The sequence below is a fragment of the Heteronotia binoei genome, chromosome 1 (genome assembly GCF_032191835.1).
Source record: "Heteronotia binoei isolate CCM8104 ecotype False Entrance Well chromosome 1, APGP_CSIRO_Hbin_v1, whole genome shotgun sequence".
Lineage (NCBI taxonomy): Eukaryota > Metazoa > Chordata > Lepidosauria > Squamata > Gekkonidae > Heteronotia > Heteronotia binoei.
In genome coordinates this window covers 225,812,213-225,839,776 of record NC_083223.1, presented here as the reverse complement: position 1 = coordinate 225,839,776, position 27,564 = coordinate 225,812,213, and the positions used below count along the sequence as shown (strand labels likewise).

The window sequence follows — 27,564 nt, the reverse complement described above, 5'->3', positions numbered from 1 at the left end:
AGTAGTACTAGGTCATACTATCTGAAAACCTTTAACATTAATACCATATGCAATGTGCTAACTTGAATTCATGTGAAATACCACTCCTAGCACTACCACCTTCAGTCCTTATACTATTGGAGACTTAAGCAGTGGAGTACAACACAAGTGGGGGGAAGCTTATCCTTAGTCCCTTACCTCCAAGCCTTCCATTTGTAACAGCTTCCCCATACAAAAACTCCATCATTGCTGGAATCATCCAAGCCAGTGCTTTCTCCATGGCAGCTGAATAAGGCAGGCTAACTGTTGAAACTTACAACTTCTAGACCCCTGTTACAACTAAGTGGCTCCATAAATCTCCCATTTAAAGCAGGGTAGACTAGACAGGAAAAAGAATTATTCAAGTATAAAATTCATAAATTTCAAATTGCATATTTAGTTCCACTTTGGCCGTTTGGTTCAAGGGAGAAGATTTTTAAAGGAAGTTTAAAACTTATTTTACTGTTTCTTGGAAAGTTTAAGAGCAATATACTGATGGTTCTTGAGAAGAACTTATTGTGAAATCTACCTCAACAATTTTATTTCTAATCTTCTGTATCTTTTTCTGTGGTAATCCTTCCAAAAGCTGTCTAGAAAACCTTAAACAGAGGTAAAACTGCTTTACCTGCCTTGGGAAAGCGGTTTAAATGTTACTTGGATCCCAGCATCCCATATCTGCCTTTATTTCCAGCCCCTTAGTTTCAAAAAGTGTCAGACAGTCTATGGAAAACAGTACATTTTTGGAAGAGGACCACAAATATAGGCCCTTGCTGTTCTCAGAGGTAACTAAACAAATGCTTTTGACTCTGATCACATTTAACTTCATTAGACTTGAAGTTTTTAGGCCATAGGTAAGTACAGCAAATATATCACACAATGCACTCTTTTGTAAAATTCTGCAATAGCCTTATTCTTAAATGCAAAGAACAAGTATATAAGTGAATGATAGGCTGTTTTGCTATACCTTAAGCCTCAAGCCATCAGTTTAATGCAGTGAATTAGAACCAACATTTCTAAAGAACAACCTTAAGTTTAATTTCATATATACACAATTTTAATCATGTACTGGAAAATAAATTACAGGAAATAACTTTAAAATGCAACCAAAGACAAAAGTTTCACAACAAACATTCCCACTGATTTCCCATGGGGTGAGATTGCAGTGCTCAAGGCAGGTAAATATCACAAATATATCAAAAAACTCCGAATTGTTCTGATGCATTCACACATTTACATGAGCCACAAACATTCCTTTACAGGGACCGTACTTAGCCTATCACAGAACCAGGTTTTGCCATAAACTACAAAACTTTGATACAAAAAATTTATTTATATATTTATATTTTATACATGCCCTGTGTTTCTTAAAAAATAACTAGACACACTGTACAGACAATCCTAACTCATTGCTTTGTAGCTGTAGGCAACGGTCTTTGTTTTTGGATGGTCTTCTCCCCCCAGAATATTAATGGCATATTGTATATACATGAAGGCTAAGACTGAAGAAAAAGACAGCTTTGTTTGATACGCATTTCCTGTAGGACAAGGTCTCCAAATTTAAAAGGCAAGACAAATGTACACTTGAGAATAGCTTCCTTGGTTATAATTATTACCTCTAAAATGTAATTTGTGGAGAATGATTCACATGCATTTAGGTAATACTGGTAGAAAAGGCAGTAAAGCAAGGAATAGCTAAATATAGTGGCTCAAACATGATTTCACAGCTGACAGTTTCAGCTGGATCCATGTTAAACTGCTTCCAAGTGTTCACAAGTTAAAATGTTCAATGGGACATTGTGGCTACGTTACATTCTGGTAAAAGATTTTCTTGTATAAGTTTGATAATTACTTCCCTGAAATACCCTTTACAGTGGATATGTTTCCATAAGACAAGAGGCTACACCACCTCCCCTGGGCACACAGTACTCTAGTATCTGTTAAAATTCCCCTTTCCCATCTCCATGGCCCTAGATTACATCTTAGAAACTAAACCAAGGAGGAAGTCTTAAAGGCCAATGCACACTTCTCCCACATCACCTCCCACAAGGCGACAGCAGCAAGTTGGGAAGCCAGTCAGACTAAACTACTTCTTTCCAGTAGAATGTAAACTTTGGTTTATTGAGTTCTCATTGTACAGCAAGCAAGTCTAAGATGGGCAGGCAGATGAGATGAAGATGCTGTCAATCTGTCTTTAGCCTGGCATGCTGAGACACCTGTTCAGTCAGGCCTGCTTTGAGAGAGTTTGTAACCGATTGTCTCATGGTATCCTCAATAAAATTATCCCCGAGAGGTTTTATCACCTGCAGTATGAGAAATGCAAAAAAGAAAGAAAAAATAAAGTAACCCCCCAAATCAAATCTTTTGAAACAGTAAAATAAAATGAGGTAAATAAACAAACGATTTAAATACTATAATATGAAATGCACTCAAATGTATAACATAACAAAATAAAGTAATGGCCTTTGACTGCTACCTGCATAAAGTTAATAATCTGAGTATTAAAGTGGTTCACTCCTATGCAGTAATTGCCTGAATTCAAATCACTTTATAACTCTAAGAATCAGGTGTGATTTCATACCCTATAATGCAGCATCAACCTGGCATGTTTATAGCATTTATGCAAACTGGCCCAGATGGTCCTGCTTACTGTCCTATATGAGTGAAGTGTTCACACTTCCAATACAGAAAGAAAAAGTAAAGATACTGGCTAATTTTTCTTCTTGTTATTGTTGGAGGAGAGTCGTTGCCGCTGCACTGAGGTAAGAGCATGGCGAGCCATACGACGTCTAACAACTTCAACGAATTTGGAACACACCTAAAACATGAAGCAAGTTGTTAGAAAGAGACTAAAAGCTGGCAAGAGAGCAGAAAATAAAGGAGTTAGGAAAGCCAAGACCTTCTCCACTGATATTCTCACCTTCTTGGGATTCCTCTGAAGCAAGGAAGGGGGAAGGGGAAAAAGACAGGCAGCCAGATTTAGAGCAGGTTAGTAGCTAAGCAAGAATATGATTACAGAGAAGCAGTTATTTGCTTTCAAGACTAAAACTGGTAATTTTACAACTTTACAAGGCAACTTGCTGAGAAGCTTCATCTGATTTTTAAACAGCAAACAGATAGGCAGTCAAAGACAGAAGGCTTAGCCACAGGGAAACTGTTCTGTTCTTCAGGTAGCAAACTAGCTAGCAACTATCCCTTGCATTTGCCACTCTTCAAGTTTGGACATCTTGGAGAACTAGTGTAGACCCTTACCTCGTTCTTGCTCATTCAGAATTCAGTTTAGACTGGGTCTAGGAACTAGTCAATTAAACAGCTGTTACCTTTGAAAATTAAGCATTGGGTAGTATCTTGAGTTAAGGGCATGCAAAGAGTCAACTCAATTCTGTCTGGTTGAAAAACCTCCAAAGGACTGTTCCTGCAAGTTCACTAATAAAAATCAGCTGTTACTTTAGGGATTATTTAACAATACAGAACCTTTTGTCAGAAAGCAAGCAGACAGAAACATTTGTACCTATGATACTGCCTCAGGATTCAGACATGCTGGAGAAAAGTTTCTGATTATGTTCAGCAGATCAAGTCCTCTAACTTAAAAGAATACTCTGCTACATATGTGGAGCAGCTGTGAGTATTCCTGGCAGCCAAATTCCAGATTGCCAGTAGGTGGTGGCAAAACATTTTTTTAAGCTGCACAGGACTTAAACATAATAGAAGACTTGACCCACCAGAGAGGAATGCAGAAGTCTAAAGCCTTAGAGCCAATGATTCCGCTTTATGATGTGCAAATATGCACTGAAGACAAGTTCCCCAGCCAAAAAAAAATTTCATATATATTGAAGGGGAAGCAAACAGAATGTGTGCCTGGAACCCTAAGCATCCTCCATCCCTAGCTCAGATGAACATTTCCACTGGTTATACTTGCACATAATCTTAGTAATGAGCAAAATCAGTATCTTGAAGACACATCATTGATGTAGCAGAGCTTGAATGAACTAAGTTTCTAATTAGGACAGCAAGCATTAGTCAACCAAGACCTACAATGTAAAGCTGGCATATAACCAAAAAGCTAGGACACACATTGTAGAAAGGCATGAATTGATGATGAATTACTTATTGACTATGTTACCCACCAACACACATATAGTATATTCATTCAGTTCCCACTTAGGTACTTACCAAATTGACAGTTTTGTAGATTAATTCTTAAAACAAGTATTTTTCATATTTACAAGATCTATAAGCCTGCTTCGGTAGGGAGGGCAGGATATAAATCAAATAAACCAAACTAAAATCTCACTTGCACCAAGGTTGGTCTTCTCACATGTAGTCATCTTAAGACTCCTCCCTTGAATTTTTCATTCAACATTATGGCTGATAGAGGCATGATGGGTCAAGAGACACAGCTCTGAAGACACACCCTTTTTTGACAATGCATACTTACCTTTAACATATTAAACCTCTACTACTTTCCGCTGGTAACTTGACTTACTTGAAATCCTCTGTTTTCCACAGTTTTTCCAAAGTGCTTGTATGGATTAGCCACTGAGATACTGGAAGATACCTTGGAGAGATTTGCAAGGCTATATTCTCTCACTTCCTTTCTACTGCCACTTGCAATTGTACTACACTTCTGTAGAATGGGCAGCTAGACCTTTTTTATTTTGCCCAACAGCAATTAACTTGATCAGCTGGCAGGTTCCTTTTAAAAAGTAAACTGAGTCATACCAACCTGTTCCCATAATACTTCAGCAAGTTGATCAATAAGAGTTCCAACTTCTCTGAATTCCCCAGAGTATTTAACATATGCCCAAGTACAAAGGGATGCAAGAGCTAATCCCGTCACAATATTACACAGGGTAGCTATGGAGACCATGCCAAGGAAGCCAGTCAGTCCTGAGATTATGTACATGGCAAACATGACAGCAAAGAGTGTGGCAGGGGTGCGAGCAGCATAGAAGATGTTTTTGCCATCGTTGTGCTTCACAAAGTTTGCATAGATGTCATCAAGTTCTTCCTCAAGCTGGTCCTGGTAACGGCGACAGAACTCCTCACCTCCCATCTTTTTTACAGAACGGAATTGTTTTATAGCAACCTGTTTAAATTCTTGGTGCTTTCGTTCAAGGTCCGCAGGAGCAATGTAAGGTTTATCTCCACCACAAACCTTTAGAATGAACAGAATTAACCTATAAGTTTACATAAGCTAAACAGTCACATTTCTATATGTTTTTCTACCTTTGCATGCAGACATAATGGAAATGGCACTGCAGACCTGGCATTTACAACTTTAATGTTGTAGAAGTCCCTGATGATAAGGTGCTATTATAAAGTGAGAGCTGATCCCTCAGGTGAATCTTGCACATTTAGTTAAAAGCCCATGTCCATTCCCCCACATAAGATACAGCTTTTATTGTATTGTACTCTATACAGCTTGTTCCTGCTGTCTTCACAAGGAAATTTACTGCATAATCAATATTGTTTTGTTTATGGGTCTGAACCAAAATATTTCCTAGTACATGTCTGTTTTTGCAAATAATTTTGAATAAGGCCAGAAACATAGACGCAGCAACCAATTCACATCCCCAAATGGTATCAAATGTCATACCTGTTCCATTCCTTTGTTGTAAGTATCTTTTGCTCCAGCTACTGCAGCAAGGTTGTTGGCTTCTGCTGTTGCCTTAAAAACCAAACACAGTATACAACTTTCAAAAGCTCAAATGTGTCTGTTGACGTTCAAACAATTTTTATACTTCTAAAATCTTGCATCATTTAACTGAAGAATCCTGCCATGTAGTATCAGGTTTCCAGGATATCCTTTGTGAACTTAAAATAGACTTTTAGGCTACAGTGCTCCAGAACAGTACTAGCATCAAAACAAATTATTTGGCGGAGGGGGAAGGGGGGGAGCCATTTCCCAGTATTTGGGAACTATTTGAAGAATTCTGTCTACTTTCTAGATTTGCTCAGATACATACTTGGTAAAAATTATGTATATAATGTCTGACTATAAAAGCTTCACAGCTAATACACAAGAATAAAATAAAAACCCACAAGCTAGTACCACCACAAGCAGCAGCAGTAGATTTTAATACAACTAACAGATTTTTTAGCAGCATCAATACAAGAACATAAAGGAGCACTAGCCACACACACAGAACCACTAAAAGCTGAGGACATTAAAAATACTTGTACTTGGCATTTGAAAATTTAAAGAAGCATCAAGGATCCAGTAGCAAGGAAAGTATTCCATGCATGGAGTGCCAAAACTCACTGCCCCTTATGACCACCTACCTCAGTATACTAGGAAACAATATGCAGGGCCGATGACATCATCTTAAATTTCTGTATAACAGATATTGATCCTAGTCTGTACAGGGTTTTAATGCACAAGTACCAGCTTGGAAATGAATTCAAATAGTGCAACCCCCTTCAAGGCTAGCAAGATGTATCTCTGCATAAGAATGAATCTGTAGCCTTCCTGCTGAATTCTGCACTAGCTGAGATTTTCAATGGACTTCAAAGACAACCATAGTTAACACACTACAGTAATCAAATCTCAAGTTTCAGTGTCTAGCATCGCTTTTAATAGCTAAAGCAGCTTACAAGTTAAAATAAAGGTTTTCATCTTCAACAGAGAACTGGAAATTGGTTAGAGGGACCATCACTCTGAATGGTAGGGGCTGTGGCTCAATGGAAGAGCATCTGCTTGGCATGCAGAAGGTCCCAAGTTCAGTCCACAACATCACTAGTTAAAGACCAGGCAGTAGGTGATGGGAAAGATCTCTGCCTAAGACTCTGAAGAGCTGCTACCAATCTGAATAGACAACACTGACTCTAATTCAGTATAAGGCAAATGCATGTTATTTTGTCAAGTACATAAGAAGGGATGAACCCTTAGACTCAAGCAGACCCTCAAGGGACACTGGTGGTGGTGAAAAGTGCCATCAAGTTACAACTGACTTATGGCAACCCTCCAGGCAAGACATGTCTCAGTTCAAGAGATATTCAGACGTGGTTTCCCATTCTCTGCTTCCGTGCCACGACCATGGTATTCCTTGGCGGTCTCTCATCCCTTTGCTAGCAGGTTTGACCCTGCTTAGCTTCCGAGATCCAATGTGTCTGGGCTCACCCAGATCAGAAAGAGATATTTGATACTGGCAAAGCAGACTGCCACAGAAATGTGTATAGAATTGACTACTGCTGCTTCAAAAACAGAAAGAGCACATTAAAATGTATGTACAAGAAGGTGAAGGTCACACCAGTTCTTTCCAACACTAAAGTTTTACAACTAAAGGTGTTATTCAAGCCTTCTCTGAATGGAGCAAGATCACAGAAAGGATTCTGCCTGCCTTCCCCTTCCTTTATAGCACCTCCTCAAAGCTCTTGCCTTCTGGAATAGCAGGCAATGTGGTCAGGCAGCTGCAGTAAGAATGAAGAAAAGTGACAGAAACCATCCCTCTCCTTGGAGCCATGCAAGGGGGCTGGGGTGTTTTGCCAATTCCCCATTCTTGCCGCAGTCCTCTATGCCAGCAGTTCCCATTTGCAGGGTCACGACTAGGGGTGTGCATTTGGTTCAGCCGAACTGAATCAGCCGCCAAATCACCACTGATTTGGCTGCATATGGAATCGCCTGCAGCCGATTCCAATTGGGGCCCATTATGCGGGAGCAGAGTACGGCTCCCCATATACTTCCATATATATATTCGGAAGTATACAGAATTCAATGCAAAAGGTGGGAAAGGGACTTCTGCAGCCTCAGGGGAGCTGCTTGCCTCCTTTCCTGCCTTTGGTAGCCTTTTCCCACCTCTCCCATAGCCTCCCTGGGATCAGAGAGGGGGGAGGGGGAAGAGGAGCCCCAGCAGCCAATCCAAAGTATGCATTTGCAAAATGCATTGCAAATGCATGCTTTGAAGGGCTTTTGTGTAGCTGATCTTCCAGCCATCAGCAACAATGTTGTTCTTTTGTCTGGCCAATCACAGAGCAGTGCTGCTGTGTTGATGTGTGTGTTGGTGTGAGAGATTGTGCTCTGCTGCTGGCTGGCCTTGGCCTCAGCTGCTGCTGCTCTCTCAGCCTTACCAGACTTCCCTGGAGTAGAGAAGACAAGGTAAGACAGTCTTGGGGTTCTTGTTTTTATTTTAGTTGGTAAAAGGACTTTTTAAGACGCAGAGTCCCTTTACTTATCCAGATTTGGGTGGTGGTGGTGGGTAGCTTATTTGGGGTTTCTGCTTGGGGAGGGGGCCTGGGGTGAGGGGGTGGGGTTTGCCAATTTGCCCATATCTTACTTTGGTGAGAGGACTTTTAAAAGTGCAGTGTCCTTTTACTTTTACTTATTTGGGTGGCTTGGATTTCTTGGGATTAGGGTGAAGGTTTTTTTTGGGGGGGAGAGGTTGGTAAAGTTCCTGTATTGTTAAAAGCTAAGTTTTTTACTGTTTTAAAAAGATTCTGTGTTTGATTTGTTGCTGCTGTGTTCTGATGCTGTTGCTCCTTTTCTCTTCTGGTTCTTGGGGGGGGGGGTGCTGTTTGGCCTAATTTTCAATGTTTAAAAGGCCACTTTTTTAACAGCTGAGTTTCTTGGCCTTCTCCTGTTGTCCCTTTTCCTGGTTCTGTTTTTTTTTGGGGGGGGGAAGCTGGCACCTGGGTGAGAGACCCAGAACCAGCAGGCTTGTTGTGCCAGCTCTCCCCATGTTGTTTGGGGCAGGGCTGGAGAGCTGGCATCTGTAGATTGTGTGTTCTGTGGCAGGGAAGCTGGCACCTGGGTGAGAGACCCAGAACCAGCAGGCTTGTTGTGCTTCGCCAGCTCTCCCCATGTTGTTTGGGGCAGGGCTGGAAAGCTGGCATCTGGGTTTGCTGCAGCCAGGTCTGCAGAGCAGACCTTGAGCAGATTGTGTTTTGTGTGGCAGTGACGTTGGCAACTGGGTTTATATTGGTTCCAGGCCTGCAGGGTTCATAGAGTAGATAGATGTAGTGCATTTGGGTCCTATAGAGATTACCTGGTGTGAAGTTAGGTTTGGCTTTGGTGCCCCAGGAATTGGACCCCCTGGTCCAATTTTTTTTGGCCTTGTGGGTTTTGTGTGGGACGGTGCCCTGAAGCTGCACAGCAGTTTGGGGAGCTCTCCTCAAAACCTCCTGCTCCCCAGAGCCACTTTTCCCACGACAATTACCGTGAGGAAGTGGCTCTAATTGGTTTTTTCTCACCATTGGGAGCAGTGTTCCTTTTGGGGTGCCCACAGATGGGTGCAGTCTTTTTGGGCCAGGGGGGTTGCATGCTGGGGAGTTCCCTGAAGCTGCCCTGCAGTTTTGGGGCCTCTCCCTCAAACTCCCCTCTGGCCAGAGCCACTTTCCCCACAGCAATTATAGTGGAGGAAGTGGCTAATTGGGCTTTCCCCATCATTGTTGGCAATGGGCCTTTTGGGGAGCCCAAAGACATGGACCCCCTGGCCAAATCTTTTTGGGACTTAGGGGTTTTGTAGGGGAGAGTCCCCTGCGGGTTCCCTGCAGTTTTTGGGGCTCTCCCTCAAACCCCCTGCCCCCCAGTAGCCTCTAATTATGCCCTATGTTGCCATTGATTTCAATGGCCCATAGGGTAAAATGGTGGAATAGGAGCACCCTCTTTTTGGGACTGGGGGGGTTTGTAGGGGAGAGTCCCCTGCAAATTTGGGGGCTCTCCCTCAAACCCCCTCCCCTCCAGGCAGCTTCAAATACACCCTATTTGCCATTGATTTCAATTGCCCATAGGGAATAATGGGGCCCTATATTCGGAAATAGCCACGCATCTACCGTATATGCAGCTATTCTGACTACGGAATTCAGAAATATATGGGATTCTGAATTTTTCCCCCCTGTATACTTCCGAATCCATGTAATTCCAAATTTGTTTTTTTGCACATCCCTAGTCACAACCCGGTACTGGGCCATGAAAGTTTCAATACCAGGTCAAAAGAACAGCCAAAGCTAGCCCCGCCCTCAGCTAAGCATGAGCTCTGCTCTGCTTCCTTCCTTTCCAGTCCCTCTGTTGTGCAGAGAAAAGCTAGGCTTGAAGACTAGCACAGGCTTCAAAGCCTAAGCTCCATTTGGCTTCCTTCCTTCCCCCGTCTGTGTTGTGCAGGTAAAAGCCAGGGTTGAAGACTGACACAGACTGCAAAGCCTGAGCCCCGTTTTGCTTCCATCCATCCCCCAACGTCTGTGTTGTGCAGAGGCTGCCTCTCCTTCCTTCTCCTCCCCTCCCAGTGTTTGAGAGAAAAGCTGGAGTCCACTGACACTTTAGACCCATGAAGTGTTCTTTTAAGGTATGAGCTTTCATGTGTCTTGCAGTATGTTCTTTTGGTGAGAGTCCCTTGGGAGGCCTGGGTGGCAAAGAAGGGGGGATGTTTTTTTCAGCTAGGAGGGGCAGGGAGTGGGCATTCCAGTAGCTGTTTTTTTTTAACCAAACGACCCCTGGGCAGAATTGTTGCTGGCTGGGGTCATCTTATGTGAGTAAGGCTTTTTTCCCCTTTGTCCCCCCTTCTTTCTTTATTTCCCTGCAACTGATGATCCGTCTGTATTCTTGGTACTGGGGGAGGGGGAAGCAACAGTGGGAGGGCTTCTAGTGCCCTGGCCCCGCTGGTGGACATTCTGGTGCTTTTTGGGCACTGTGTGAGAGAATTTTGGATTGGATGGTTCATTGGCCTGATCCAACATGGTTTCTCTTATGTTCTTTCTTTCCATGGCTTTCTTTTCTTTTCCTTTCCTTTCCTTCCATTTCATTCTTTCCCTCCTTCCATTTTTCTATATTTCCTTCATCATACTACTGTTGCATACATAGGAGCTCTGTCAATGAAAAGTTGGCACCCCCAGTTGTAGCCAACTGGCCTTTCTATGCGATTTCTGTGTGAGTGAGTGAGAGTGAGAGGTGTGGAGCACAAAGAGATTATTGGAGATTACTGCAGTATATCTCAACAGCACTGGAAGTGAGGGTACTATGAACTTGGCACCATTTTACTGGTCCTGCTTTTAACAGCTGTCTGACACCAAAATTAAACTCCTCCTGTAGATATTAAAAAGGATGAAAGAAGTTCAGTGGCTAAATAAAAGCAACCTGTTGTTGCCAATTAAAGGCATGGGAAACACAACAAGTAAAAAGCTGCAAGCTCCTCATAAATACCGTTTTTGGGATAGCTGCAGAAAAGCTTATATGAACTTCATATAACTTGAAATTAATTCATTAATCGCAGTACAATTCTCTGCTACCCTTCACAGTAATTTCCCAGTGTTTCAGCCAAGGAAAAGTATGAAAAATAGCTGTCACGAAACCAAGCAAGCTTGGCTGCAGCTTGAGGCAGGGTTCCAGCTGAAGGAAGGGCCTACTAAATGTGTCAGCATATTTTGAGGCAGAGAAGCTGCCAGGGCCCAGTGTGGGTGGTACACAGTGCTGGCATTCCTGATGACAATGGCAACAGCACTCCCAACTGCATACACTGGCTAGTGCTATTGAGGAAGGGGTATGTAGGTGGTGCAGGCAATTGAACATGGGCATTAGGAGTGCTTGCAAGCTGGAGAAGAACACACAAACAGATAGGTGCATGCAGATGTTGGGGTGGAAAGAGAAGACCCTGGGAATGTATGAAAAAGTTGCAGACCGCCCACTTTCCACCCTCATTTTGGCTCAACATGATTGAGAGATTTTTCTGAAAATGAAGTTACTTCAAAAGAAAAGGCAGGTTTGGGGGAGTGCCCTGGAAGTGACATTACAGGAAGAGGTGGAGTTTTGGTTCAGTGTGCCCTGGAAGTGACATCACTTGGCCCTTGACCTGGAAGTGACACCACAGGAAACGACATATTCCTGTCTCCCAGCCCCACCCCCAAATTTTAGTGGGCAACGAAGGAGAAGTGTAAAAATACCGGGCCATGGGGGGAAAAAGTTTGAGAAACCCTGCTCTGTGCCATGCTACATACTGTTGGGGAATGCCCACCATCCTCCAGCATCAGCTTGAGGGGGAGGGGTGCACAGGAAAGCTGCAAAAATCCATTTCCCCCCCTATTTTTACAACTTTAAGTCTTCAGCCCAAGTCTGTCAGCAGCTGATCTGAAGGCAGCTCTCAAGCCTCAAAATCAGATCTGACAATCTGTGAATTAAAGTTCGACTCCACATGCCCCACCAGTAACCCTTGCTGTCTTATGGTATTAAAGAGAAGTGTATCAAAAGACTTACTTGGAGCATTGATTTAGGATGAGGTAGTTCCTCTCCTTGATAGATTTTAATATAAGCCTGAAAATGAAATTGATATTTTATTATGTACTTGACCTTAACCAGCAGTAATTTTACAACACAAAAATCCAAGTTCGGTTTAAATTCAGAAAAAATTACTGATTGAATTAAGACCAACTTTAAAAGCATCAGACAAGCCTCATTACTATTACATGTAATGGCTTTTAGCAATGCAGAAGGATTATATTCCATAATCTCTGCATTCACTGAATGAGCACAACACTATAGGGTAACCATGGTAATCAAAGGTGGTTTTACTAGGATTGAAACACGCTTCTTACAGCATTAAGCTGTGTTTGACATGCTTCCTGAAGAACTTCTATTCACCATGTACATATACTATATATATTTTAAATATAGTGATCTAAGGCAAGGTGAATTCTAACTCATCACACATCACTTCTCCCCTCTGCCTGTTCAGAACAAGTTGCATAAAACAGCAGGCAAGTAATCTGCAAGTGCTCTACCACAAACACAATGCCATCCTAAGCAGAGTTACACCTTCTAGGCTACTTGCCTTTAATGGATTCAGAAAGATGCAACTCTGTTTAGGAAGGCACTTATAAGGTTACCATCGTAGACTTATTTACTAGATTCTAAGCTCTACTGGACTCAATAGGACTTAGCTCTGAGTAAGCATGCTCAGGATTCAGGATAGAAATTCTATCTACTTTTGTTATATCCCATAAGATAAAGGAATGTTGCAATTTACCAGATGAGACTACCATTACCTCAAGAATAGCAACTTGCAGAAGAAAGAACAGTGGTTGTGACATTACAAGGACAACTGAAAACTACTTTGCATCATAACATAGTTTGACAAATATGGCATAATACAGGTGACAACTAGATATAACTGAGGTCTTGGATGCAGCAGTGATTTGTTGGTGGAAAGAATGTCCATCAGTGGATCAGGACTTTCCTGTCTCTGCCTTCTTGCTGCAGTCCAAATATCACCCTGGGGGCTCCCAAACAGCATGGGGGGGGGGGGGGCAGTGGAGGTCCACAGTGAGGGTGAGAATTGGTAAAAATCTCCCTCGGTTCATTCACATAAATTCTCTACTAAATCCAAGCCAGAGAATACAAATGGGCATGCTAGAAGAGCCATGTAATACGCTTGTACTGAAAACCTCAACAATTACTTAAGCATACTTGAAATCTTGTGGGTTGCAAATCAGGTTGGCAAGTTCTTCAATGTGGCAACAGGAGAGTTACAAGAACACAACAGCATAAAGCTAGAATACTGGGGGAGGGAGGGGGAATCATCTTGCTGTTGAATAGCCTGGCAGTAATATTCCAAACTGTGCACTATGAAGTCTCATGGACCTCAGCAGGCCTTGCTCACACAACATGGCTCAGGGTCACAACCCACAGGAGTCTTATAACGGAGTGATCCTGCTTCAAAGATGTTCTATAGAAGAGCTGATCAATGATCATGAGTTATTTGCCTACCTTAAAATATTGCACAAGGTCTCTACAAGTCACCTTCGAGCCACTGATTTCTTTTTCTACTAGATTTTCAGGGGCAAGCAGCAATGGAACCAGATTCTGTAGCTCTTTCTTAAAGTCTTCATCAATATCTATCGGAATTAGTCACAGAACAGGAGTTGCAAGTTTTCTGCAGTTAACATGAATCTCCTCTTCTAATTTAGCAAAGAAGCTTAACATTTGAAATATGTGAACTCAAACTGGATATCCACAAATAAAAGGTAACACCTTACAAGCACTGAACTATGAGTTAACAAGTTATTCTTCTAGAGGCGCCCACGAGTGAAATTATCCTTTGCTATGCCAGCTTATTAAAATGCACCATATATCTGGACCAAGGTTTCTCAGGCACAAGTGATCATGAAGATTGTAACTCAATACTAGTGGTTGATGATGGATACTTGATCAGGTTTCTGTTCTGACAACAGAACTGAGCAAAAATTTAGTCAATGACTGAAACCTTCCTGGAGAGTGCATAGAGGATGATCTTTAGGATATTACACAGCCAAGTATTACAAATATGAAATAAATTCTCAAAGCAGGTGAAGACACTGCTAAAGGTTTTTTTGCTAATGGGGCAGAGTTCTAGTGCAGCAGTGTGCTCAAATTCTTTGCAGCATTTAATGACCAGTCTAAAGGCAAATGGACTTTTATTGCTTAATAATTAAAAGAGAAGCTTCCTTGTTCAGAGTCTAACGTATGCTTATTCAATATCAAATCATAGCACATCTGCTATTTTAGTATCTCAATTGAACCTGACTAGAATTGCTCAAATATTCCTTAGTAAGAATACACTCCGCACCCTCCAAAAAGCATCCTATCCCTCCCATCAAGAAGAGATCTGCACAGTTAATATAGCATTTTGTATGTTTAAGCTTGTCACCTTTCACCACCTCTAGTGCACTCACACTCAAGTACAGTTTCTGCACAGACTCAGGACAGTGATATATATCAAAGTCACTAATAGAAAACCTCCTACCATTTAGTCTCCCATCGAAACCTGGATTAGTAGCAACTTTAAGACCAGGGTGCGGCAACAGGAAACAGCCAAGATTACTGAAACACGAGTGAATATGCCTCCTTACATTCTGGAGCTCTTCATGCTGATGTAGCTTTACCTAAGAGGAAACATGGTTTTCAGAAAACAAAATATTCTACAGATTCTGCACCACAGTTTATTATATCAGATATTAATGTTTTAAAATTTAAACCATTATTAAAAGACTTTTAATTCAAAACAATTTTTATGCCCGTTCAATTAAACTTTTCTACCAAGACAGCTAACACATTCTTCTGTATGCAGCAAGCAATATGGATTTAGTACAGAATGCAGCTTACCTGCAACCTCTTTTCTAGAAACTGTTTTCCCCCTTCTAAACCATATGGATGTTCATAAGGATAACTCCAATCTCTAATTAAGAACATTAGCGTCTATATAGGATATACACAGAAATAAAATAATTAACCTGAGGGAAAAAACCGTGTTGGTCATAATTCCAGAAAAATATTAGTAGTTCAATAAATCAGTTCTAATCTATATATGACTAGTTGGGGGGGTGGGGGTGGAATGAATACAAATCTAGACTTAAATTCAATTCTGAAAGGATCCTATATTAGTATAACACAAAGTAAATTTAGTTATATATATAAAGATGGCAAAAGTTGGACTCAAATAAAGACAGTTTGGGGTTACTATCTATAGATCAATTAAAGCTGACCTGATCTAGTAACATTAATTGTTTAGGAACTTCTAAAAAGTGCTTAACCTATACCTGAAGTGGGCTACATAAATATCACAAAAATAACACTCAGGAACCTAGAGCAAGTCATGCTTCCTTGATATACAGCCTGCAAAATGCAGATACAAGCCTCCTCATATACCAAGTTAGCACATTCTACATGTAATGTTTATCTGCTACTATCCCCTCTCAAAATTATACACACACACCAACTAGCAACTGTAGCAGGAATCACAGCATTACCTGAAATGGCTTTTGGTAGATTTCTTCCATAGCTAGCCTTCCGTATTCTGTGAACAACTATTAAATGAAACCATTAAGAATGGCATTCAGAGGGAAAAAAATTAGCACTGCAGCACATTCATCTTAGATATGAAAGTAGCTTAGCACTGAATTTCAAGTACTCATTTCAAGCACTTGCTCATTAAGCTAAACAAGTGGAGGTCCACAAGGCTCATGGGGGGTGGGAAAATCCCATCTCATCTCCACTTTGTCAGACCTGGTGAAGCCCCTGGGCTCAGCTACAGCCACCTCTGGGCCCACTGCCTCATCCTTCCTCCTGGTGCTCTCTGCAGCTCATCCAGAATTGCTCCAGGTGGGCACACCAAGGCTTCTCTCCCCTACCACCTGCTGGCAGCTCTGAGGCTCTGTCATGGTCACAACCACTGTGCACCTCTCCAGCAGCTCTACAGTAACTGCATTGCATGTGCAGACAACGCTTTTTATGGTGGGAATTTAAACCCCCCCCCCAGTGGATTTTTAACTATTCAGGGTTTTTTGCAAATCTGGGATCACCCAAGTTTACAAAACACACACACACACAAAAAAAATCCTGTTTGAGCTAAGCATACCCCCTGTTGCAGATTTAGCTATCCATGGGTAGGAGGTCACACTTGAGAACTAGATATATTGATATAAAGTGGGAACTAAGTTTTTCTAGGCCTCCATACAGCTGCAGCATTTAAAATGACTTTCTCCAACTGCAGTGCTGCATTCAAAGCAGATTCAAATAATTTTCATAATTTTTATGTCAAACTACTGATCTCAATTAAAAGTTCATACTCCCATTCAACCTCAAAGCTTACTAAACAGACACTAAGGAGCATTTTAGGTTATACCTATCAGCATTTTTTGTTAGCAGTAGTTGTCTCAAAACCAGAGAACATCAGAATAGAAGTCTAGTAAAAGTGCTGGGTATCACAGATATGGCTACAAATACAAAGAAACAGTTGCTGGATTTAAAAAAAATGGAAAATGTCCTTGGGCACAGTTAGTCTGATTTCTCAATGAAGCATGCCAAAATGGAAGTTTACGGACCCAGAATAGAATAGTCTTGGAGAGGGACAAGAAACAAAGCAGTAATATAATTACACAGCCTTGCACAGATTAGAAGTCATCTAACTGATATCAGTAGATATATGTGCTGAGACCCAGGTGAAGGGCATCTGAGTACAGCAAGAATATCCAACCTCACAGAAGTGCAGATATACCGGTAGTTCAAACATGGATGAGAGCCGAAAGATATTAATATGCATAAGAAACTTGTAATCACTATTTTAATAGACTGTTAAGATAAAAACTAGCAATAATGAATTGACAGCTTATATATTTTAAGATGACATTTCAAGTATAGATAACCTTGTATGGTGTTTGAAGTTATAAGACAACAAGTGGGAACCCACAGACTTATAGGAGGCATCTCAGTTCTCCCTCTCCCACTATTTCCTTTCCGTTTTCTGAAAGCTTCCATAGTCTCTCCCCTTTTCCTGCTCCTCTCTTTTTCCTGCTTCCTTCTCTCCTCAGGTTGCCATCCTCTAGGTGGGGACTGCAGATCTCCTGGAATCACAACAGAACTCCCAGCTACAGAGATCAGTTTTCCCATAGGGTTGCCAGCACCAGGTTTATTTATTTCCGTTAATTTGTACCCTGCCCCTCCCACAAATGGCTTGGTTAGGTTAGGAAACTCCTGAAGATTTGGGGGTAGAGCCTTGAGAGGGTGAGGTTTATTCTCCACACAGCAACCCTGTGAGGTAGTTAGGGATACCAGTCCCCAGGTGAGGGTGGGGGATCCCCCAATATGGCCAGCAGGGGGAAGACCCATCCCCAAGAGTGACCACTGGCAGCCACCCCTCTCCTTCCTCTCCTGCAAGATTTAAAGGGCCCTCGAGATGATCAGTGGGAGCCCCTCTCCAGGACCACTGGAGGGGTGGGCCACTGGCTGCATGCCTGAACTCCAAGCAGCAAATTCACCACTGGAGTTCAGGCACAAGCAGCCCCTGCTTCTTGAAAAGGAGCAGGAGGGGGGCTGAACTCCAGAGGTGAATATGCCACTTGGGAGTTCAGGAATATGAGGCGCTAGTCCCCAAAATGATCACATCACTTCTGTGTGACATCATCATATTGGAGACATCCCCACCCCCTCCAATAATGCCTCCCAAAGTCCCCTTCAGGCTAGCAGGCAGGACCTGGCAACCGCAGGGGTAGTTTAGGCTGAAAGTATGTGACCGGTGCAAAAATATGCAGTGAGTTTACATAGCAAGCTAGGGATTTGACCCTGTGTCTCCCCTCCCAGATCCTACTCTGAAGCTCTAACCACTACACCACACTGGCCTTCACAGTGTAGCTGTTGTTGAACTGTAGGAAGAAGCCAGGCCTAGTTCAGTCATACGTTAGGTGGTGTCAAGTCACCCAGAGGCAGCTTCCAGTCCTTGGGTTACCAGCCTCCAGGTGGGAACTGGAAATATACCAGAATTACAACTGAACTCCAGATAACAGAGATCCATCCATCTGGAGGAAATGGCTGCTTTAGAGGATGGCCTCTACAGCAACATATTCAGCTGAGACCTCTCTCCCTTCCTCAGATGCTGTCCACTTTAGGACTCTACGTCAAAATACCCAAGAATTTTCCAACTTGGAGCTGGCAATCCTAGCCAGGCCTTATCCAACGAGTTCTCCCTCAAAGGGCAAAATAGGGCTGGAAAAGGGCCCTGCTCCCTCCTCTAACTTTTATTGATACAGCCAAGCCTGGAATACTATGGTTGCCTAGCAACAGCCACTCATTGCTTAAAGCTACAATTTTGGATTTTTAAAGCTGTCCAGAGTATTTTTTCTTCAATTTAATGTTTTTCTGCAAACCTAGGGCCTTTTTCAGGTTCATAGAGCGCTGTGCTCTGTCTCGCCTATTCAAACATTCAATCACCAGATTTCAGTATCCCAAGATATCCTGAATTCTCTATTAGAATATAATATTAGCCAAGAATGTGTGCTGTTATCATGTGGGGAAGTTAGCTACTGCAAAGTTAGGAGATGCCAAAACTCTATAAATAGGAAAAGTTCAGCTGACCAAAACCTTCTTTTCAGAAGGGAATCATAATCTGCATTTTGCTTATCTTTGGGGTATGAAACATCTATGGACTCATGTAACTGCTCTACTTTAATTATCTATGTAACAATAATCAATTGTAAAATGTTTTGTTGATGTAATTAATGTTAAAAATGCAATAGTTATGCTTTCATAAAAACCTTAAAATTGAAGCAGATATTTTCTAATAGTATTACTTGAGTACTATGGCCAGAAAAAACCTAAAGTGTTACTGACTGAAGAAAACAATGAAGGTACAAGTATGCTTTTCCTGACCTGGATAACCCCAATCTCGTCAGAAGCTGAGCAGGGCTGGCCCTGGCTAGTATTTGGATGGGAGACCACCAAGGAATACCAGGGCTGTGACACAGACGCAGGCAATGGCAAACCACCTCTGAAGGTCTCTTGCCTTGAAACTCCATGGGGTTGCCATAAGTCAGCTGTGACTTGACAGCACTTTCCACGATCCACAAGCAAACATTAACTTGTAAATTAACAAAATGAAGACAAGAAAAAGTCTGTACTACATGTTCTGAACTTCCTACATTGGCCTTAGCAAAACAGTCTGTTATAGGCAAGTACTATATTTTAAAAACCCAAGCCTCCCTCCTAAAAGCAAGCAAAAGATGCTCCTTCTGAAAGGAAGTATCACTCACTCCCCATACACAGGAGCGTTTTCTGCTTGTGCTCAATGGAGAAAGGGATTTGACTTAATCTATGTGACCTGCTAAATGCCAACACCAAATATTTATCTAAATTCTACATCCAAACTGCGTAACAGAAAGCTAGCATGCATACCAGAAACCTTTACCTGCAAATGCTGAAGATCATCTTCTTGGATGTTCTGCGATAAGTTGTATACCTACAAAACATGTTGAATTAGGCAATACACATTGGGTGAGGCAGCACTAAGTCAATTACTGAACAGGTAACCTCGGATTAGGTCCTTCTGCATAAAACTCCAGAGGGAACATATGGCAATAAAAATGGAAAGATATCTCTTTAGAACAGCTAGCATACAAGAGGTTTGTCCAAATACATAACAGCCTTAGTTATGTATTTGCTGGATCAGGAACTGCTGGCATAAATCAGATTCCAGTATTCTACACATCCCTCATTAGCAGCAAATGCCCTGTTAAATCATCTCCTTGTGAATCTTGAGAAGTTAACAGGATGATGCTGGAGGAAATAAAACTGTGCTGGTAGCAGCAATGGCTCCCATTCTGCTTCCCCAACCCTTTCTCAAGACTACAAGAGGCCTGTAGAGAAGAAAAAAGCAGCATAAGGAAGGGTTTACACCAAGCCTCAGATAGCAGTGCCAATGAGGTGTTGTAATTAATGCTAAACAAGGATTAGGGAGACTTGTTTAAATTCCTACTATGCTATGAAATGCATTGGATGACCTTGTGCAAGTAACTCTCTCAAATTAATTTAACTCACAGAATTGCTGCAAGGATAAAATAGAGAGGGGAGAACCTTGTAGCCCTGAGTTCATGGAGGAAGGGTGGGATAAAAATATGAGACATAAAAGCTGCACTCATTTGCTTTTTCAGCAGCCACAACAAGCCATCCTGGTACCCATGGAGCCTCCAGCAGTTACAGCAACAGTCTCATCAGAAGGAACAGCAACTGCCATGCCAACTGTCACAATCTAATGTCGAATGCAGTGCAACAAAAGGGCTAAACTCCTTCCAAGTTTCAGACTGTACTTTGGCTTGAGCCACTCCAAGAGGCTCCAAATCTTGGTTTAAATGCAAAACAAGACCCTAGCTTTTTGGGGGAGGAGCAACACCACTGGGAAGTAAAAGTTTCAGCCTGCTACTAAGGCCTCTCAAGTTCTGTTAGATACAACCAAATATAAGTATCATCCATTTACACTGCATTTTCAAATGTTTGGATGCACATCATATTACTGAATTTCAGCACAGCTAGCGCATGACTACAGCTTGAACTGGGCAAGGCTGACACTCAATGATGTACGCATTCATCCACAGTTGTGCCTGAGGAAGCCAGGAAGTCTCTTTGTACTTCTATCATTCAGCAGATTGTGCACAACAGAATGTTATGGTGAGTGTTTTTAATAAGAGGAAAAGGGATGCAGTACTATGGAATGGTTCAGGATATTATTCTTTATAAAAGGAAGAACAGGATTGTAATCTATTCCAGTGTTTAGTGTAGATTCTCTTACTATCTTTTCTACTTTTGTAATTCCATTTCCTGCATTGTTTGATATCTTGTCTGATACTTTTCCCTTTTACATTGATTTTCTAACTTTTGTAATCCTAGTTGTATTGCATTTTTCAGTGGATGCCTTCTGCTTTCTGGTTACATTTGTTTCGTATTATGTGATTTGCCTTCAGCCTCTGTGGGAAAGGTAGGCTACAAGTAAATAAACAAGTAATCTTTTTGGTCAATATAGCAGTGGCAAAATCAAGCAGTGGAAAGCCTTCATCTTATATTCAATAACTAGCATGAATGGAACAAACTAGGAGTATCAGCAAACATGTAGATACAGACACTGAAAGACAACTTTCCACACACTTTTATATATGAATTTTGATGTAACATCTCAAATTAGGTCACTGAAGTACCTTCCCTATCCTGCTGTTTCCTGGAGACCAAACATGACCACATTTGTGTTCACTGTGTTGTAAATCTCAGATGTCTTAATATATTACTGAATTAGCCCTTCAGGAGTGAACTGTGAGATGCCAGAGAAGTGTACCCTGGCACACTGCTTCTCAGGCCACCAGAAGATTTCCAGGATAAGGGGGTATTCTATATAAAATGTGGTGTTATTCTAGAAAGGCTATAGATTGTCGCCATGAGCACATTCTCAAGAGAATAACTTACTTAACCTAAATTTGAGATTATGAACCTATACTAATATCACATAGTAAAATAGCAATGAACATTTTAAGGAACTGTATATTATTGTGCAAGGTTCTTAATGCCCCTAACACATCATCAGATGGGCCCTATATGAAGTGGTTTCTAATTGTTATGTCCTCTCAAAACTGCAGCAGGAAGAGGGATAATTTACCAGCTCTATAAAAAAACAGAAAAACAAACTATGCAAACTGAACATATGTTTTGCCTATCTGATTTGCAATCCAAAGATGCATTCTGAAGCAACTATCCTTATGAAGGCAATTTAAGGACTGCCACATCTTAGAAATTAGCTAACCTTACCTGGACTGAACTTGTCATGGTGCTCAGAGCAAATACAGTTGCACAATCTTTGATAGTTGATTGGCTGTCAAAGGCACCTTGGGTATCCATTAGTAATACAGCAACCTAGAAAACAAGGTTTTTAAAACAGTAGAATCAATTGAAAGCTGTTATCATTAAGTCTATTGAATTCTCTTGAGCAAGCAACTAAATTGATGGAAAGTATTTATACAGATATCTAGATCATGCTTTACTAGCTGTCTATGGAAAAGTTAAGAATTTGTTTAAAAACAAAAAACTCAATCTACTCCCAAAAATCTGGGGATGTGCTCTGATCTAGAACACTGAAGTAAAAGCTATCAATACATGCACAAAACTCAATGATGTACTAACGCCATAGGTTCATCTTGTGTTGGCTCCTACAATCTTTTCCACTGGCTTGTTTCCCCCAAAAAGCCTTCTGTTAATGAAGGAGGCTTTTCAGATAGAGGAAGTTCTTGTGCTAGTGTAGTGGACTGGTAGGGATCTAATCCAATATAGTCCTGATAAGTACTAATAAGTACATAACTGCGCTGCTGTTATAAATACAACAAATTTTACTGTTAGGATTACTTAAGGCACCCAGCTGTGTGACTCCAGTACTTAAGTTTCCTCATCATATACACACAAGAAAAATGTGAACAGTAGACTTGTTTCTATAGATCATGGTCCAGAAAACACAGCATCTTACTAGTAAGAATTTAACACCTACCTACACAAGTGTACAGTGGGTCAAATGTTGCTGTACAATGCTTTAATTTTGCTTTTACCTCATATGCTAGTCCCCTCCCATCACTCAATCATGAACCAAGCCATTTGGGAGCCAAACCAACTAAAGGCTTCCAGCAGGATGCCAAAGACAGAGGGATGGGTAAATGAAAAGACTGATGACACACTAGCAGGTATTTGCATGGTTAGAGTCAAAGACAGCGTTGAACATAGTAGGTGTGCCTGCATACTCCAAATCAAGGTAGGATTTTAAGCCTAAAACATTGTAGACAAATGGAAGAGGACTCCTATTTACAGTTCTCAGACTAATGGTATATTAAGCGCTACCATAGGCATATAGAAGCTAAGACACCTAGGCAAGCCAGAGACAAGCCTCACACTCCAAAACGATCTTGGGAGGAAGATCTCCTTAAATGAGCAGCTGGTTCTGCTGCCTCAATTTATTTGGGAATTACCGACAATAGTACAATATACCACTCTCATCAAGTGTACAGAGTTAACTGATTATCTTGCAGCTTTAGATACCAACTGCAGATTGAGCAACTATTGCTACAAATATCCTCAGGACTTCAAGTAACCAACTCCAATTATCTTGACACTTTAATCCCATCTCCATGGTTTTTTTTTGTCACCTGGAGTTTTCAGAAGGGTAAGATGCTAAGAAGGATTCTGCCTTTTTATCCAGATAGCAACATGTCTTTAGCCATGTCTTTTATCCAGATAGCAACAACTCTGTTTAGTATCTGGAATTTATATTTGTCTGTATGGGCATCCAGATGAGAAAATGAAACAAGTGAACACCATATATAGTGCTAATGAAGCTTTTCTATTTTATAAAAGCCTCAAGGAAGAAGGTTGCCAGGTTTCAAAAGTCAAAATAGAATTAATGTGGATATTTCATGTTGAATTGACACTTTTTATTCAGCAGGGCAGATCTGGACATCAGCAGGGTAATTAACACAACCCTACTACTAATGGATATTCTATATGGGACACCAGAAGGCTTCCTATGACTGAATCCACAATTGGGCATTCCTTGGAAAATAATGCAACTTCCAGGGAAAAGAACACCAGAACTGTATTAGTTAATCTTATCTTTTTATAGGAATGAAGATGCTATCTTAAGAATTTGGGAAACATGCCAAGTGTAAGGCGATACATCTTAATCAACACAACACTGGCTACCAGACTAAACCTATGCTTCCAGCTTGCTTTTTCACAGTTCCCCCCCCCCCCCCCCTTGCATTCTGGACAAAGAAGTGACAGGGAAAACACCAAGGCTTAAAACAGCCTCAGAATTGTATGCCCATCAGATCTCACTAGTACTGACAGTTACATTGCTAAATTACGTTAAAGCAGAACTAAGATCAAATGCACATTTTATTTTTTCCGGCTTCTACAAGGAGATCTTATTTACTAGTGCCAAAAAAAATCCATTACTTCTCTATAGCTTTATCCATACAAATATCCATAGCATATCCATACTCAACTAGTCAGCTTTTACTTAGTACTAGGGTAGATAACTATAAAGCTGTTTAATACATACAAGGAATTTCTTCCCTCTTAAAAGCTCTTTACCCTTGCACTAAAGCAAAATTCTGAACAGACTCCACATAAAATATGAACTTTATGAGTTCTATAAACTACACTGATACTACATTCTGCTAAGGCAGCTTTTATAAAAGTAAATGTAATCTAGCTTTTGGTTCAGGGCAGCAACAGTTGGTCATTGACTTGCACATTCCCCTTTCCTACTCCCCCCTCCCAAGACACTTTTGTAAGCCCCCCCCCCCCAGTATGATGACCTGGTAGTCCAAAATATGAACAAAAATTCATAGGACATCTGGGATTTTTCTAACATTTTTAAATTGTGTCATTTTAACATATAATGTGTATACTGCTTTTATTGAACTCAAAATCCTTTATTGCCACATATCAGATTATAGACAAATAAACAACTACAGAAATAACAAAACCAGTCATACGCAGCTATACATTGGACAACTGATCCTTGATTACCAGATTCAAGAATAAAGCAACATTTTCAGTTATTTCAGATGACAAATCATTCAGAAGACTGCAAACCTTTACAGTGTCTGAGCAGTCTGTAATACTGAACAGAGTTGGATCTAGAAACCTAAGGCATATAGTATCATATAGGGGACAATAAAGAAGAATATGGGATGAGTCAACTTGTTTTAAATTACATATTCAAAGTCTTAATGAAAGTGGGATTTTTTAATATCTACCATAGGTAACTGTTGATGGCACTGTATTGCATCTGGCAAGGGTAAATGCTCTGCACAATTTTGGAACATGGAGAGTTGATAAAATAAGAAGGCAAATAACCAATAGTTTGGGAAATTCCAAAATTCAGAGGGGAGCAAGATTTATTCGCAGCACTCGTTTGTTTTTGTAATTCAATATCTAAAATTCTGCGTTTAATTACATAATATGCGTTTGTAAGAGGAAGCATATAAAGAGAATCCAAAGACAAACATAAGATGATTATTTTCCTCTCTATGCAGAAAATCCATTTGGACGAGGAGGCTTTCATTATATACATTCTGTACATCACCCAGAGCCTGGCTTGTGCCAGGATAGATGATTACTAATAACAATAATATCATCAACATCATCCATTCATTAATAAGGGCAATTGACAAGAGGCTGGAAAATTTTTTTAACTACAGTTATTAACTTTTGAAGAGATTTAAAGTGTGTTGGGCCATGCATTCAGTTCTGTAACAGCATTCACCCTATGGAATTGCATGCCTGAAAACATCAGGTCCCTCTTTTGGTTTTCCACAAACTATGCAAAGCATGTTCAGAAGAGAATGTTTATAAATGAACAGGGCTGCATTATAACAGAATGATTCAGGAAGATGTTTCAAAAGAAAGAACTGGACTGTGGACTATACTACTAATATATTAATTGTTCCTGCATGTTTTACTTTGTTCACTTGCATTATCTTTCTACTTATGTAATACTATTTTATGCATTGCTTAATATGCCATATTTAATACTAATGCCTAGTTTTAGATTTCTGAAATCCTAGTTCTTTTGCATCATTTATTATGTCTCCTCATCCTATTGATCAAACTGACTTATATTATGCAGCAACAGAAAAGAGTGAGTGACTCATTCCCTGACCTGGATAGCCCAGGCAAGCCTGATCTCATTCGACCTTGGAAGTTAAGCAGGGTCAACTCTGGCAAGTACTTGGATGGGAGACCTCCTTGGAATACCAGAAGTTAAGAAGACAGAAGCAGGCTTCTTCAGCCACCATGCTGAATATACACCAGATCCCCAGTAGGAGTCAGTCACCAGAAGTTGCCATGACTTCCAGGTGTAGACACACACACGACAAAAAACTGAAAAGAGTGACTCATGAAAGCTCATGCCCTGCCACAAATTTTGTTAGTCTTCAAAATGCTTCTGGATTCTTGCTTTCTTCTATTGCTACAGACTAACACCTCTACTCATCTTGATTTCTCTTATGTCCATCAGCCTTTATTTGCATATAACATTTGCAATAAACATGATACAAAAGGGATAAAAATATATTACAGTACAGTTGAATAATATCAATTATTTCTGAAGCTTTTCTTGATGCAGCTATATAGCAAGTTGCAAGAACTTTGCCACCTTCTTAGTTATAATAGAGGAGTCATTCAAAAGGCAGTATCAGTAGGAAGGGATGACCATAAAAAATTAAAAAACAACAAACAAGTTATTAAGCTTTACCTTTGTGCCATCAGGCTTGTCAATTACAAACACTTCACTCCAAATCTGTATGCCAGTTGTCTCTCTCTCACATCCTCCTCTCCATGTAAACCCAGTCAGGGGATCATGGTTTCCTCCTATCCAAGAGGATGAATTCTGTAAGAAGTTACATATTTATTTAGCAAGGTAAGAGCTCTTCTAGGCCATCTTACAGCAGTATGTGTAGTTCCTGGACTAATAAAGTAATGGCACATTTAATTCTAAGGCAAAGTTTCAATTCTGATGGCCTCCAATACCAGTTAGAATTAGATGATGATGATATTGGATTTATATCCCACCCTATACTCTCAATCTCAGTTTCAGAGCAGTCACAATCTTCTTTACCTCCCCCCCCCCCCAACAGACACCCTGTGAGGTAAGTGGGGCTAAGAGCTCTTACAGCAGCTGCCCTTTCAAGGACAACTCTGCCAGAGCTATGGCTGACCCAAGGCCATTCCAGCAGCTGCAAGTGGAGGAGTGGGGAATCAAACCTGGTTCTCCCAAATAAGAGTCCGCGCACTTAACCACTACACCAAACTGGATTGAGGGTGATCTTTGAGTACTCACTTCCTTTTACCGTATTTCTAGACTTTTCTAAACAGCTAGACATTTGGTTACACTCTTAGCACTGATCTTATCTTAAAGTTCAAGTAAATCTAGATGAAGTTGAGAAATGTGAAGGTTTTGATCGTACTCTTTCATCAAGGCCATTCCAGCCCTCAAGCATTTGTTCCAAGTGCTTGTATTAAATACACAATCTGCAAAGTCAAGTCATCATCTCCCACTGGAGGTACTTTAGATTTATATCCTGCCCTCCCCGCAAGCGGGCTCAAAGTTCAAATTACTTTAGTAATTGCCTCAGTTACAGAATGTCTCATCTTGTATTCTTCCTGAAAATATATCTACTGTACAAATGGGGCTTGATCTGTTCACACTATAAAATGCTGTGTTAATTCCAGCAGGGTTGTTCTCTCATGAAGAAGATCCTCCTATTTCCCCACATATCTTGTCCTAACAC

General features: G+C 40.9%; 1 protein-coding gene across 2 annotated transcripts in view; it reads right to left on the bottom strand.

Annotated features, from left to right (window-relative positions):
• Positions 1–1,028: 1,028 nt before the first annotated feature.
• ATL2 (atlastin GTPase 2) overlaps positions 1,029–27,564 on the bottom strand; it is a 50,713-nt gene continuing 24,177 nt past the window's right edge. Inside the window, exons 3-14 of one of the 2 annotated variants that reach the window (XM_060248687.1) lie at positions 26,529–26,663; positions 22,034–22,138; positions 19,653–19,703; positions 15,724–15,780; positions 15,080–15,172; positions 14,721–14,859; positions 13,706–13,833; positions 12,197–12,253; positions 5,615–5,686; positions 4,742–5,173; positions 2,936–2,950; positions 2,333–2,833 (exon numbers count right to left, since the gene is read on the bottom strand). In XM_060248687.1, coding sequence (XP_060104670.1) covers positions 2,726–2,833; positions 2,936–2,950; positions 4,742–5,173; positions 5,615–5,686; positions 12,197–12,253; positions 13,706–13,833; positions 14,721–14,859; positions 15,080–15,172; positions 15,724–15,780; positions 19,653–19,703; positions 22,034–22,138; positions 26,529–26,663 — 1,392 coding nt within the window. In that variant the 3' untranslated portion in view covers positions 2,333–2,725. The other variant, XM_060248695.1, reaches the window with a different exon arrangement.